Raw genomic sequence first — 14,809 nt, forward strand, 5'->3', positions numbered from 1 at the left:
CACTGGCACCAGTAATTTTACCTTTTAGATCCCAGGATATACTTTGATTGCAAGATGTAAAGGGTTATTGCCAGGTAATGGTGCGATTGTTGTTCAATAGAGGTGAATTTCACATTAACATTTTCCTGCCCATGGTGGGAAAGGATTAAAAGGGTACTCCGGTGGAAAACTTTACATCAACTGGTGCCAGAAAGTTAAACAGATTTGTTAAATGACTTCTATAAAAAAAAACTTTACCCTTCCAGTACTTTTTAGCAGCTGTATGCTACGGAGGAAATTCTTGTCTTTCTGAATTTATTTTTCGTCTTCTCCACAGTGCTCTCTGCTGACACCAGATGCCCATAGGAGGAACTGTCCAGAGCAGGGGAAAATCCCAATAGCAAACCTATGCTGCTCTGGACAGTTCCTGACATGGACAGAGGTGTCAGCAGAGAGCACTGTGTGGACAAGACAAAAAACAAATTAAAAAAAGAAAATAATTTCCTCTGTAGCATACAGCTGCTAAAAAGTACTGGAAGGGTAAAGTTTTTTTTAATAGAAGTAATTCACAAATCTGTTTTAACTTTCTGCCACCAGTTGATTTAAAAATAAATAAATGGCATCCTGTCATAAAGGGATGATGACGTGCAGCCTTGCACGTTGCTTAACGCCCATAGATTTCAATGGGCCAAGCTTGGTCTAATTGAGAGCACATTCGGTCCATTTCCCAAATGTATCTGCTGTTTGCGCATGGCCCAAAATGCTGTTGATTTGACAGGAACTGCCTTAAAACCTAATGTGAATGTAACCTAAGTGTCTGCATAAGCAGAACTAGACTTTCGAGTCACCGTATAACAACTGGTCAAAAAAGAGCTAAAACTTGGCCTTTATTTAAATACTGCTAAAAATTCATGACTGAATCAGTATGAAGATGTACAACGGGGCGGAAATACAGGGTGACCTTAGCCAGGCTTACATATCATTTTCAGCCAGGCATGTGGCATAAAGGGAGCCACAAGCATCGATCTGAATCCTCACATTTTTACCACAGTTTTGTGCAAATTGTGGCAAAACGACAAAAAGCCCTTACAGCTCTAGCTACAGCTGAACTGGGGAGGAGGGAGATGTAATGTGGGTAGCATAAGGAGTCTGGGAAAGGGGGACATGGGCAACAGTTTATGTGAGAGAGTGGGCAATGAGTGCCAGTCTATGGGAGGGTGACTGCATACCAGTCTGATCTGGGGTCTGAATTAATTTTGAGATCTGTTTATCCCCTTGCTCAGGCACTATCATATCCAGTGTTTTGATGGTATTGGGCAGCACTGTAGGTAAAAAATAAATAAATGCCCCAAAACAGGATTTTTTGACTAATTGAGTTCTATTGAACTCTATAGTAAAAACAGCTGTTTTGTACACAAGTTGGGGGACATCAAAACTTGAGCAGTTGCCCATAACAAGCAATCAGGTTCCAGGTCTTATTTTTCCAAGGCCTTTTAAAAAAATGAAAGAAGAGAGAAATCAAACCAAATAGTCCAGATCAGGCCCTGGTGACAATCATATGAAAATAAGACTAAGTTTACACAGTGGCCCTCATTTACTATCACCAAACCGACAGCATTTGTCGGGTTTATGTTGTCGCACATTGTCTGTGCCATGGTGCAGACAATGTGCTACATGTTGCGACACTAATTCCCGAACCACCCGACTCGGCTTGCTGCAAAGCCTAAAAAGGGGCGTCTCCTGACCAAAACCTTACTTTCACACAGATTTACCAATTTTCCCGACCACATTACTCTGGTTTTCTTTTTTTTTTTTCCCCCGACAGCTGCAAGCTGTTGTAAAAAAACATGTTCATGTACGTACAAAGTAGTTTTTTATGTTAAGATATATGCCCCCCGCACAGCGCAATCATAAGCTCCCGGCAGCGCATGTAGATATATATTTACCCCCCGCACAGCGCAAACATATGCCCCCAGCAGCGCATGTATATACACTATATATGCCCCCCCGGACAGTGCAAACATATGCCCCCAGCAGCGCATGTATATACAGAATATATGCCCCCCGGACAGTGCAAACATATGCCCCCAGCAGCGCATGTATATACAGAATATATGCCCCCCAAACAGTGCAAACACATGCCCCCCAGCAGCGCATGTATATACAGACTATATGCCCCCCGGACAGTGCAAACATATGCCCCCAGCAGCGCATGTATATACAGAATATATGCCCCCCGGACAGTGCAAACACATGCCCCCCAGCATCGCATGTATATACAGAATATATGCCCCCCGGACAGTGCAAACATATGCCCCCAGCAGCGCATGTATATACAGAATATATGCCCCCCGGACAGTGCAAACATATGCCCCCAGCAGCGCATGTATATACAGAATATATGCCCCCCAAACAGTGCAAACACATGCCCCCCAGCAGCGCATGTATATACAGACTATATGCCCCCCGGACAGTGCAAACATATGCCCCCAGCAGCGCATGTATATACAGTATATATGCCCCCCGGACAGTGCAAACATATGCCCCCAGCAGCGCGTGTGTGTGTATGTATGTATGTGTGTATATATATATATATATGTATATATATGTATATATATATATGTATATGTATATATATGCCCCCGCAAAGCGCAATCATAAGCTTCCGGCGCATCCATCAAAAGGTTTTCATTCAGGGTGCTTCCAGCTGTTGCATTAGTTGTAGATTGATCTCTCTCCCACCAAGCGATCGCTCCACCCATTGAAGCAGACAGGCTCCCTGTCATCAGCTGACTAGTGATGTCAGGTCTCGGCCACATTGCAAGCTGGGAAAAATCCGAGACAACAGTCATTTTGTATGCTGTTAAAATAAATAGTGGGGTGAAAATCACAGAAGAATTGTGAGAAAACCGTCACACACATGTACAGACACTATATTATGAACGGCACTAACTTTACAGCCCCTGTAGCATAGTCAAATAAAAAAAAATCATGGAATACCCCTTTAACCCCTTAAGGACCAAGAACGTAAGGACCAAAGAGGGGATCCTGGCGTACTGTGGTCTGAGGTGCAATATTCCATTAAGAATATAAGCTGTCCTAACAAAAATGTATGAACCCCCCCCCCCCCTAAGGATCAGTCACTGCTTCTTTCAAATCAGAGCTGACTTGTTTGGCGTATAATTCAAAGTACCAATCTTGGTGTGAACATAGCCTGAGCTGTAACGTGACCTACTTTTTGCATAAAAATTTTTTGGTAATGTTTTCTTTTTTTTTAATATTTTTTCTTTTTCTTGGTGTGCATATTTAACCCCTTGAGGACCACAGGTTACCTCCTCACCTTCTAAAAATCACAACACTTTCAATTTTCTACCTACAGACCTATATTAGGGCTTGTTTTTTGCGCCACCAATTTTACTTTGTAATAACATCAATCTTTTCACCACCGCCTCAAGTCCTAGTGGGGAAGGGTGTATATGTATGCCCAATGTTTTCTAGGGGTTAAGGCAATGCTGGAAAATAATGGTAGCCACAAAAAAAATATTGACAGCTTAGGTCAAGTTTGGACATTTCCACTTGGGGGTGTACTCCCTTTTGTTGCCACGGTTTAGACATTAAAGGGGTACTCCAGGGAACTGAACTTATCAAACACAAATGCCCTATCCACGAGATAGGGCATAAGTGTCTGGTCACGGAGGCTGACTGCTAGGACCCCCACAATCTCCTGTATTGGGCACCGGCTACTTAGGGCTCGTTCACATTAACATCTGCCCCCATTAATAAATGCCTGTTATCAATCCGTTTGATAATTTTTCAAACTGGTTGCTAACGGCTGTAAAATATGTCAATGGGATTTTTTTTTTATAATCCTTTTATCACCCATTTGCATCCGTTTTATTCCTGTTCTGTTTTTTTTTTTTTTCCCCGTCAAAAAAATCACGGAATGGAGACGAATATTACAAATTTAACATTGCAGTCTATGGCAAACGGATGAACCTTTAACCCCTTCCCTCTATGGCAATTTTTTTTTGCAGTTTTTTCCTCTTCACCTTCTAAAAATCATAACACTTTCAATTTTCCACCTAAAAATCCATATGAACGCTTGTTCTTTGCACCAACAATTTTACTTTGTAATACCATTAATAACTTCACCACAAAATCTACGGCAAAACCAGAATTTTTTTTTTTGCGGCTTCAGTTTGTACGAAGTGTAGTTTTTGGTAAAAATTGCACCTTATATTTGTTCTGTAGGCCCATATGGTTGCAAGGATACCCAATTTATATAGGTTTGATTTTATTTTACTACTAAAAAAAATAAAAAATTATAACTTCATGCACCAAAATTAAAATCATTGAAAATTTCCTCTTCTGACCCCTATAAGTTTATTTTTCCGCATATGGGGATGTATAAGGGCTCATTTTTTTTGTGCCGTGATCTGAAGTTTTTATTGGTACCATTTTTATTTTGATCAGACTTATTGATCACTTTTTATTCATTTTTTTTTTTTATGGTATAAAAAGTGACGAAAAATCCGCTACTTTTGAATTTTTTACGTGTACGCCATCAACCCTGCGGTTTAATTAATCTATTTTTATAGTTTGGACATTTACGCAGGCGACGATACCACTTATGTTTATTTTTATTTACAGTTTTTTTTTTGTTTTTTTGTTTTTTTATGGGAATAAGGTGGTGATTCATACTTTTATTAGGGAAGGGGTTAAATCACATTTGTTAACACTTTCCAAAGGGGACTATAACATTGCAAACAATGATTTCCTACACTGATCACTGCCATGCATTAACGTGGCATTGATAAGTGTTATCGCTGCTCGACTGCTCCTGCCTGGATCTCAAGCACGGAGTAGTCATTTCACGGAAAACACCATTGATCTAACCGGCAGTGTTTACTTTCGTCTTAGTATTGTTATGTCACAGCTCTGCCCCTTCGTGCCATCACGCCCCGTCCCCTCAATGCAATCTATGGGAGGGGTGTGTGGCAGTCTCACTCCGTCCCCTGCATTGCCCGTCATCCGCCACAGAGCGATGACACTCTGTGCAGCTGAGAAACGGGTGAGAGGTGCAGGTGAGATTGCGGGGGTCCCCAGCAGCGGGGCCCCTGCCATCAGACATTTTATCCTCTATATCCTTTGGATAGGGGATAAGATGTCTGGGGGTGGAGTACCCCTTTAATAGCTTATGATCGGATCGGGTCTCAAAAGTGAGACCCAGTGCGATCAAGCCCTCAGCCCCTGTACTACTACTCTGTACCATGATGGGGGTAGTAGTACAAGCACTTCAGTAGTCTCCCCAGTCGCCGGCAGATTCCCATAGCCAGGGGAACTACTACTCCTCCATCATGGAAATTAGTCTGTTCCATGATGGGAGCAGTAGTAGTCCTGGCTGCGGGAGCCTGTAGGCGGCTGATACTAATGTATGAAAAACTGATGCAAAAGGATGCCACTAAATGACATCCCTTTGCATCAGTTTGCATCCATTAGTAGTGTGGTCCCTTTCTGCTGCATTGACGTGAGAATAGCAGGATGGGGGACAACGTGAACCTAGCCTTGCCTGTCCTTGGCACGCTTCAGCCCCCACCTTCCTGGACAAGAGCAGGTGGCAGTCTTTTCAGCTTATCACCGGCCATAGTGATGTCCCACCTCAACCAGTGACTTGCTGTCACTTGCTCTCCGTGAATAGGGGATAAGTGTCAGAAATGCTTAGTTCCCTGGATTGCCCCTTTTAATGGCTGTGTTCAGTCATTTTAGGGGAACCCAACATTAAACACTGTTATACGGGCTGTGCACTCACTACTACATTTTAGCAGAGTGTCATTTCTTTATTGTTGTCATATATAAAGATTTACAAAAATGTAAGGGGGTTACTCACTTATGTGAGATACTGTATGCGTGTGTGTGTATATAATGTACATACACACAATAGTACATAGTGCATTATTACCGACACATGTTTGTATGTAACCATCTTACAGACCATCTGAAGTCCTACTAGGTTCTGACCTGAGCAAGTTCATAGCAGTGCAGTCTGGCCGTGCTGATAGTGTCTGTACTATACGCAGTAGTTGGCTTCTCACTCAGTAATAGGACCCTGTGCTTTATTAATTGATCATCACTTTACTGTCTAGAGTTCCATCTGGATGACGCCTGCTATACTGCCACACCGTCTGCAGTCTTTCCTGTGCCTTTATACCGTCAACTTTCATGCCATGATTAAGGGTCCTGTCTGACCCGAAACGCGTTGGTTTTGTGTGTCCTCAATAAAGAAATCCTGTTTTTTTGCATCCTACCTCGCTGGACATCACGTGTTTGACAACTTTTATAGCTCCGGCTAGATTTGAAATGCACGGGTAAAACATCATGGGACGAAAGCTGCAGCCTACGGACAGTACTACAGTTCTGATAGACAGAAGCTGGACTATCTTCTCGGAGACATTTCCATGTACAGCGTTTGCCACAAACTTTATGCTGTGTAAATCGGTCGCAAAACTTTTACACAACTCATTTAGACTAAAACAAAGCAACTTAAATGTGGTGTGGCATGATCAGTTTTTTTGCAGTGTTCCGGGATATATCAACGAAGACTTCTTTAATATCCACCAAACAAAAGAACGATAGCATGCACTCACCACATAAACTGTGCCTAAACCTCCGGAGGTCCGGGATCACTGGGAAGCATCAAGGAAAACGCTGAAGCGCTTAGAGGCTACGCCGGTTGTTTCACGTGACAGTGCGCGCTTCTTCCGGCCTCTGAGAGGCCGGAAGAAGCGCGCACTGTCGCGTGAAACGATCCGGCGTAGCCTCTGAGTGCTTCAGCGTTTTCCATGATGCTTCCCAGTGATCCCGGACCTCCGGAGGTTTAGGCACAGTTTATGTGGTGAGTGCATGCTATCGTTCTTTTGTTTGGTGGATATTATTTACTGTAACTTTATTGCGTGCACCACACAGGTGTCAATTGTTTTGCTGGATCCACGCACTGCCCCGTGGACGTATCCTTTGTAATAGCTGTGTTTATAGCACCCCTCTACTTCTTTATTTTAAGACTTCTTTAAATCATCACAATCTTTTAGCACAAACTTTTCTACATCTAAGCTACTTTGACTGTTAATGAAGATCATGTTCCTATTTATTGGGGAAGGCAAACGGGGGTTAAAAGAACTTGTTTTATACAATGATATATTCCCCCCTGATGGCTGTATTGGCCAATGCACAGAGAGAGAGAGAGATAATATATCTGTTTGAGAGTGCAGGCTGGCTGTGCGGAGAGTGTCTGTACTAAAATATATACACCACTAGGATCTGCCTTCTATACAAAGCGAGATTCTGCCACAACTGCCTTCTAAATCTTTGGATGGCATGGGGGATAGGCATTGCAGTATTCTGAGATGTTTGATGCCTTCATGGGTTACCAAGGGAACAGATGATCCTATACTAGGCTTATTAGTTAAATATATTGTCATTTACGCATTTTGTTTAATATGTTTAAATAAATAAAAAACTGCTCGTAATTTGGGACTTAAAGGGGTACTCCGCCCCTAGACATCTTATCCCCTATCCAAAGGATAGTCTAATCGCGAGCGTCGGGTGCAGCGCCGGAGGCTCGTGAAGTCACAGCCACGACCCCTCAATGCAAGTCTATGGGAGGGGGCGTGACTGACATCACTGGATGTCTGGGGTGCTGCAGCCGAGATTGCGGGGGTCCACAGCGGTGGGACCCCCGGGATCAGACATCTTTTTCCCCTATCCTTTGGATAGGGGATAAGATGTCTACGGGCGGAGTACCTCTATAAGAAAAGCAATGCGGAAACTGCATTTAACCCCTTAAGGACTTAGCCCATTTTGGCCTTAAGGACTCAGACAATTTAATTTTTACGTTTTCATTTTTTCCTCCTCGCCTTCTAAAAATCATAACTCTTTTATATTTTCATCCACAGACTAGTATGAGGGCTTGTGTTTTGCGCGACCAGTTGTCCTTTGTAATGACATCACTCATTATATCATAAAATGTATGGCGCAACCAAAAAACACTATTTTTGTGGAAAAATTCAAAAGAAAAATGCAATTTTGCAAGGTTTCGTTTTCACATCGTACAATTTACAGTAAAAATGACATGTGTTCTTTATTCTGAGGGTCAATACGATTAAAATGATGCCCATTATTACATACTTTATTATTGTTGTGCTTAAAAAAAAATCAAAAACTTTTTAACCAAATTATTACGTTTATAATCACTTTATTTTGATAACCTATAACTTTTTCATTTTTCCGTATAAGCGGTGGTATGAGGGCTCATTTTTTGCGCCATGATCTGTACTTTCTTTTTATACCACATTTGCATATAAAAAACTTTTAATACATTTTTTATAATTTTTTTAAATAAAATGTATTAAAAAAGTAGCAATTTTGTACTTTTTTATTTTATTTTATTTATTTATTTTTTTAACGTTCATTTCGTTCACCGTACGGTATCATTAACATTTTATTTTAAATATGCGGTGATACCAAATATGTCTATTAAATTTATTTTTTACGCTTTTTGGGGGGTAAAATAGGAAAAAACAGACGTTTTACTTTTTTATAGGGGGAGGGGATTTTTCACTTTTTTTTTTTTTTTTACTTTAAATTTTACATTTTTTTTTTTTTTTATACTTGAATAGTCCCCATAGGGGACTATTCATAGCAATACCATGATTGCTAATACTGATCTGTTCTATGTATAGAACAGATCAGTGTTATCGGTCATCTTCTGCTCTGGTCTGCTCGATCTCAGACCAGAGCAGAAGACGTCGGGAGCCGGACAGAGGCAGGTGAGGCGACCTCCGTGCGGCGTTCTGAATGATCGGATCCCCGCAGCAGCGCTGCGAGCGAGCAGATCATTCATTGAAATCGCGTACTGCTGCAGATGCCGGGATCTGTATTGATCCCGGCATCTGAGGGGTTAATGGCGGACACCCGCGAGATCACGGGCGTCGGCCATTGCCGGCGGGTCCCTGGCAGCGATCAGCAGCGCGTGACACGGGCATCGCTCCGATGCCCGTGGTTATGTACAGGACGTAAATGTACGTCCTGGTGCGTTAAGTACCACCGCACCAGGACGTACATTTACGTCCTGCGTCCTTAAGGGGTTAAAGGTAGGGTCACGCATATCGCGTCCACATAGTAGTTTTTTACGCTGCGGGAAATTCTGCAGATCCACTATATGCAGCTCTATGGGAGAGCCAGAGATTGCCGCGGTTGGACCCCCCGTAATCTGACACCTATCACCTATCCTAAGGATAGGGGATAAGTTTTTGTATCCCGACATACTCCATTAATGTGTACTTTTTAAGTTTTGATGCTCCTTTATAAATGTTTGTCATCAATGTTTGTGTCGAGCAATTCTACCTGCTTATGCTAATTTGTTCCCCAGAAGCTACAGCCAGGTCCTCTTCCAGAAGCAGCTCCTCCTTGTTTCTATGCTCTGTATCCAGGGATGCTGTGTATGGTCACGTATCGCTGAAAGGCCACATTTCAGTACATGTTTTCAGAACATATGCTACATAGACAATAAGCAGCAATGAATGCTGAGAGATGTAAATGCAGATCATGGCTAAAATAAATGGAGGATGTAAGGTTGCTTTTACAGAGTGTTTGCAGCATCCATTTGCCATGTGATAAAGCTCCTAGCGCAGATGTCAGATATCTCTACATCGCACAGTTTTTCAGGTTCTAGCACTAAGGATCAAAAGGTAGAGATGAATCCAGCAGTCCAGGTCCATGATAAAACAGTATGACCACTGTACCACAAACGACTATTTAGTAATGGTGGAATAGGATGGACATAGACATGCCTTTCTAATAATAATTTAGATGACTTTGTATTTTAATGTCCACGGTTCTTGGCTTTGTTTGAAATGTATTTCTTGGTTGTAGAGCATTACAATGGTCTACACTTTTATTTTCAGAGCTGCTAGAAAAGCTTGAGAAACAAGATGAAGCTCCAGGTAATGGACCAAAATATGCAAAGATGGCAAATGGGGTGGATCCTAACAAAAACAGTACAGAGAAAGACGGCGCCACTGGGGATAGTGGTAAAGGTTTTAATAAGGAACAGTTGGAAGGTGTAAAAAGGTAAGCTATTTTATTTGATTTATTAATGCAATACTGATATTGCAATACGATAATTGCGATAAGCAATACAGTGACTCTAGTTGGCTAATTTCTGCCCCGTATCCAGTTTTGTGACCGGACCTAAAACCGTAGTTTGCTACAGTTTTAGGTTTGGTCACAAAACCGGATACGGGGCAGAAATTAGCCAGAGTCACTGTTTGACTCCAGTCGGCTGATTAAAGTGAATGGATTTCAGCAATGGTCCGGCTGGGGTACAGGAGCGCCCGGTTTTCCCCTCCCCCAACCTTAGGCTGCAATCGTGGTGTGAATGCAGTCTTACCCAGATCCGTGGTCCGGTTCCAGGGATAGACAAGTTATTGGCCGGCATAGCTAATATGCTAGGAGGCAGGGATACTGGTTGTGCAAAGTCCAGCCTCCATTGTAAAAAGCCAGCGATTAGCATATTAGCAATGCCGGCTAATAACATGTCTATCTCTGGAACCAGACCGAGGATCTGGGTAAGTTAGACCTCATTTTAATCTGGTTAACCTGCATTTTAACCCTGTTTATTGGGTTTAATGCAGGTTAACTGTAGGGATCGACCGATAGACCGATATCGATTTTTATTTAACTTTTTTTTTAGGGCCGATACAGATAATCGGTCACCTTTCAGGCCTATAGCCGATAACTTATACCGATATTCCGGTATAAGTTATCGGCTATTTCAACACCCCCCGACGGGGCAGAAGCCATTGCATTACCTGTTCCTGGGGGTCCGCGATCCTTCTGGCTCAGTCGGCGTCCTGCGCTGTCACTGTGCGCACTGACGGTGACGTCTTGTTGGGGACGTCACTCATCATTAAGCAGCGCACAGCAATAGCGCAGGAGCCAGAAGGATCGCGGACACCCGGGAACAGGTAATTATAACACCGGGGATGGGGGGAGGCAATGGGGCAGCGGCGGCGATGGTCGTCGGGGGGCGGGGCATTATCGGCAAGGTAATTGCCGATACCGATAATGTCCAAAATTGCGATTATCAGCCGATAATATCGGCCAAACCGATAATCGGTCGATCCCTAGTTAACTGGTTGTCAGTTTCCTTTTTAAACCTGTCTAGTTTTGGGGCAGTGCAAACGTAGACTAGGCAGTCTTGGTCTAGTCTAAGTAGATTTTCAAAACCTCTGTAGAGGAAACAACCAATCAGATTACTACTTTAATTTTTCAGAGGCCTTTTTAAAAATTAAAGAAGCAATCGCGTTGCTATGGGCAACTGCACCACTCTTCTTCTACGCAAGTTTAATTAAATGCCTCCCATTGTTTTTAAACTAAGTGATTTCCCCCCCCCCCCAGATCTTACACAAACACACAAATTCATAATACATTTTTTTAAATCTCTCTGCTTAAGGGTAGGGTCACACGAGAATGCATCCGCAGCGTATTTGACACTGTGGATGCAATGCTGGCAGACACGGAGCGAGGGCAGAGTGAACTGCGTAGCTCTGTGAGCCCGCTCGTATCTGTGGATTGCACACAGAGCAATGGCAGCAGCAGGGAGTTCGCTCTGCCCTCGCTCTGTGACTGCCGGCAGCGCATCCGCAGCTTCAAATACGCTTGGTATGTGTCCATACCAAGTACGAGTACTTCAGGTGTTCACAGATAAAAGTTACTGATACCAGTTCACAGACATCCGTCCCCATTAGTTTGGTAGGGAATGCCACAATTGGGTAGAGGCCCACCAGTACACGGGTAGGGAATGCCCCTTCCCCTATTAGGTAGAAGCCACCAGTAAATAGGTAGGGAATCCCCCCCCCCCCCCCCCCTATTAAGTAGAGGCCTGCAGTAGGCAGGACATTTCCTCCTGCCCTATGAGGTAGTAGCCACCAGTTAGGAAGTAGGGAATTCCCACTAATAGGTAGAAGCCCCCAGAAGATAGGTAGGAAATCCCCCTTAATAGGTAGAAGCACCCAGAAAATAGCTAGGATGAGAATCCCCCTATTAGGTAAAAGCCCCAGTAGGTAGGGAATCCTCCCCTTTTAGGTGAAGCCTATAGAAGATAGGTAGGGAATCCTCCCCTTTTAGGTGAAGCCTATAGAAGATAGGTAGGGAATCCGCCTCTTAGGTTGAAGCCCCAGTAGATATGTAGGGAACCCTCCCATTTTAGATAGAAGCCTCGCAGATTCTAGTAATTCTGGTGTAAGCAGATCTCTCTGGTTGGCCACAAATCTGGTCGGGCGGTATTGCAGATGTGAACAGTTTTCTCCTTCATAGTGATACAGAGTGACACAAAGTATCACCAAAAAAAGTGAAGTACTTTTTTTTTTTTTTCCCCCTGGGTTACAAGGATTTTCCTTTCTAGCATTGTATTCTGCCATCATTGAAAGCCTGCAGTCAGTCCTTTGTGTCTTATGTCTGTGTATGCACATCAGTTTTACTTATGATTCTTTTGCAGGATAAAGAGCTGTAAAACCTATTACGAGGTCCTGGGGTTAAGTAAAGATGCAGGCGAGGAGGACTTGAAGAAGGCTTATCGGAAGCTTGCTCTAAGGTTTCATCCAGATAAAAATCATGCACCAGGAGCCACAGAGGCGTTTAAGAGTAAGGCCGGCTGGTTGTGCCAGTCTGCATGTGCATCATCATCATGTTCTCATCACATGATCAGTTTTCCGAGAGCCCTGCAATGCAGAACCACTGAAAAGCATCAAATTCTCCCTCCCAGCAGATCTTAAAATAAACTATTCTCTTCATTTTGAATAGTTGTTTAGGAAAGGTTTTTTCCATTCCTACAGATATCCTGCAGCACTAGATTTATCCCAACATTCCTGATCTTCTGGGAAGTGTGATGTTCCATGCTACACACACACAGCTTACTATCTCGTGATCACACCGAAAGCCCATTCATTGGATTTGCCTTGCAGTCAAGGTTATCCTTGTCCAAAGAATGTTCTGTGTATGTTTTCTTCTGAAGCCTATTCACAATAAAATACTAGAGTAAAGAAGTACTTCATTATAAACAAGAGTGTAGTTAAAAATCTTACAAAGCCATATATATATAATTTATTTATATACCCTTTGTTTCGACTTAAGGAAGACCACTTGACCCCCTGGGAGCTTCTGTTGTGTTGACCAGAAGTCAGTTTGTCTATTCATTCATCCGCTCTGTTGTTTCATTGGAATGAATAGGGAATGGGATTTTCCAGTCCACGTATCAGATGCTGTGAGCTTGGGAGGGACTTCAGGCATGCTTCCACTCCACTCCTCTCTCTGATGTCTTTCTGAGTTTGTCAGCGGTTTTGGTGCTTGAAGCCATGTCGGAGGCAGGACCTTATACAGTGCCTGTCAGTTTTACACTGGAAGATATAATACGTTACAGAATTTTTTTTAGTATTTTATACCAGCAATCAGTAAATCACTTTGTCTTTGAGGAGGGACAATAAGCAAAAGTCAAAAATAAATAAATGCATTTTTTAAAATAACTATAATAATATCAAAGTAAAGAGAGCAAAAAAAAAAAATATACCCAAAAAATGGTGCTATTAACAAGCCTTTATACAGCTACATTGTTAGGATAAAATAGTTATGGCTTTTAGAATGATAGAATGGAAAAAAAATATGAAAGGTTCTTAAAGGGGTATTCCGCTGCTCAGCATTAGGAACAAACTGTTCCGAACGCTGGAGTCGGGAGCTTGTGACGTCATAGCCCCGCCCCCTCATGTCACTCCCCGCCTCCTCAATGAAAGTCTATGGGAGGGGGCCTAACGGCTGTCACGCCCCCTCTCATAGACTTACATTGAGGAGGCGGGACGTGACGTCATGAGATGGAGGGGCTATGGCGTCATGATCTCCCGGCTCCAGCATTCGGAACAGTTTGTTCCTAACGCTGAGCAGCGGAATACTCCTTTAAGTCCCTAAAATAAGTGAATCGTTAGAGGGTTAAACTGCATCAGTGCTATATTTACAATTTTTGTTAGTTTTTAGGTTTCTTGGTGCCAACTTTTATCAAACTGTGTGACCAAGCCCACCTGTGGTTGGATGGGCCCCTGCATTACATAGTGTACCTGTACAATAGGAGACTTGCTTCTCTCTATTGGACCAAGCCTATGAAGTGCACAGAGAATAGCTGTTACCTGTCACCATGAAGGTGCCAGCTAACACATTGTTATACAACAGAAATAGCTGAGCAGATTTATATTTATTTTTGTGGAAAAGATTCAGTATAACTTGTCATTCATTGAATGAAATCCTTTAGAGTCCGATGGAAGGCAATGACATAATGGGGTCAGTAGTGCCACTGTCAAGGGAAAGATCCCTCAAGAGAAATGTCTATGCCCATGGGCGGCAGACCCAAACTAGAGACATGGTGAATGTGAACATTGTGAATATGTTCACATAACACGACAAATATAAGAAATACAGTACAATACAGGAACGAAAAACCCTGATTGGAAGTGGCATGGCCCTAGGGAAGGATGGCTAAGGTAGTTGTAAGGCTCCCTGGGTACCCCCTATGGCCCCCAAGCAGTACCATTCAGTAAAGCTGAATGGTCTAACCATGTCCTCGACCTCCGTGGTGGTGTAATGCGTGAGAATAAAGACTTCCCATTTAGCAAAGAAGCGGCTGGTGTGAGTGTTTTTGTGTCTTTCCGTGTCCAATCGGTCTACCCCCACAGAGTAATTTAAGTTGCTGGATGACCATGGTAAGGACCAGTATAGAAGGAGAAAGCCAGGA

General features: G+C 42.9%; 1 protein-coding gene across 1 annotated transcript in view; it reads left to right on the forward strand.

The window, feature by feature from the left end:
• The window catches only part of DNAJB14 (DnaJ heat shock protein family (Hsp40) member B14), a 49,033-nt gene that overhangs the window by 18,595 nt on the left and 15,629 nt on the right, over window positions 1–14,809 (forward strand). Inside the window, exons 2-3 of the mRNA XM_056566613.1 lie at window positions 9,939–10,104; window positions 12,533–12,678. Coding sequence (XP_056422588.1) covers window positions 9,939–10,104; window positions 12,533–12,678 — 312 coding nt within the window. The remainder of the gene's footprint in view (window positions 1–9,938; window positions 10,105–12,532; window positions 12,679–14,809) is intronic.

Source organism: Hyla sarda, chromosome 1 (genome assembly GCF_029499605.1).
Source record: "Hyla sarda isolate aHylSar1 chromosome 1, aHylSar1.hap1, whole genome shotgun sequence".
NCBI classification, from domain to species: domain Eukaryota; kingdom Metazoa; phylum Chordata; class Amphibia; order Anura; family Hylidae; genus Hyla; species Hyla sarda.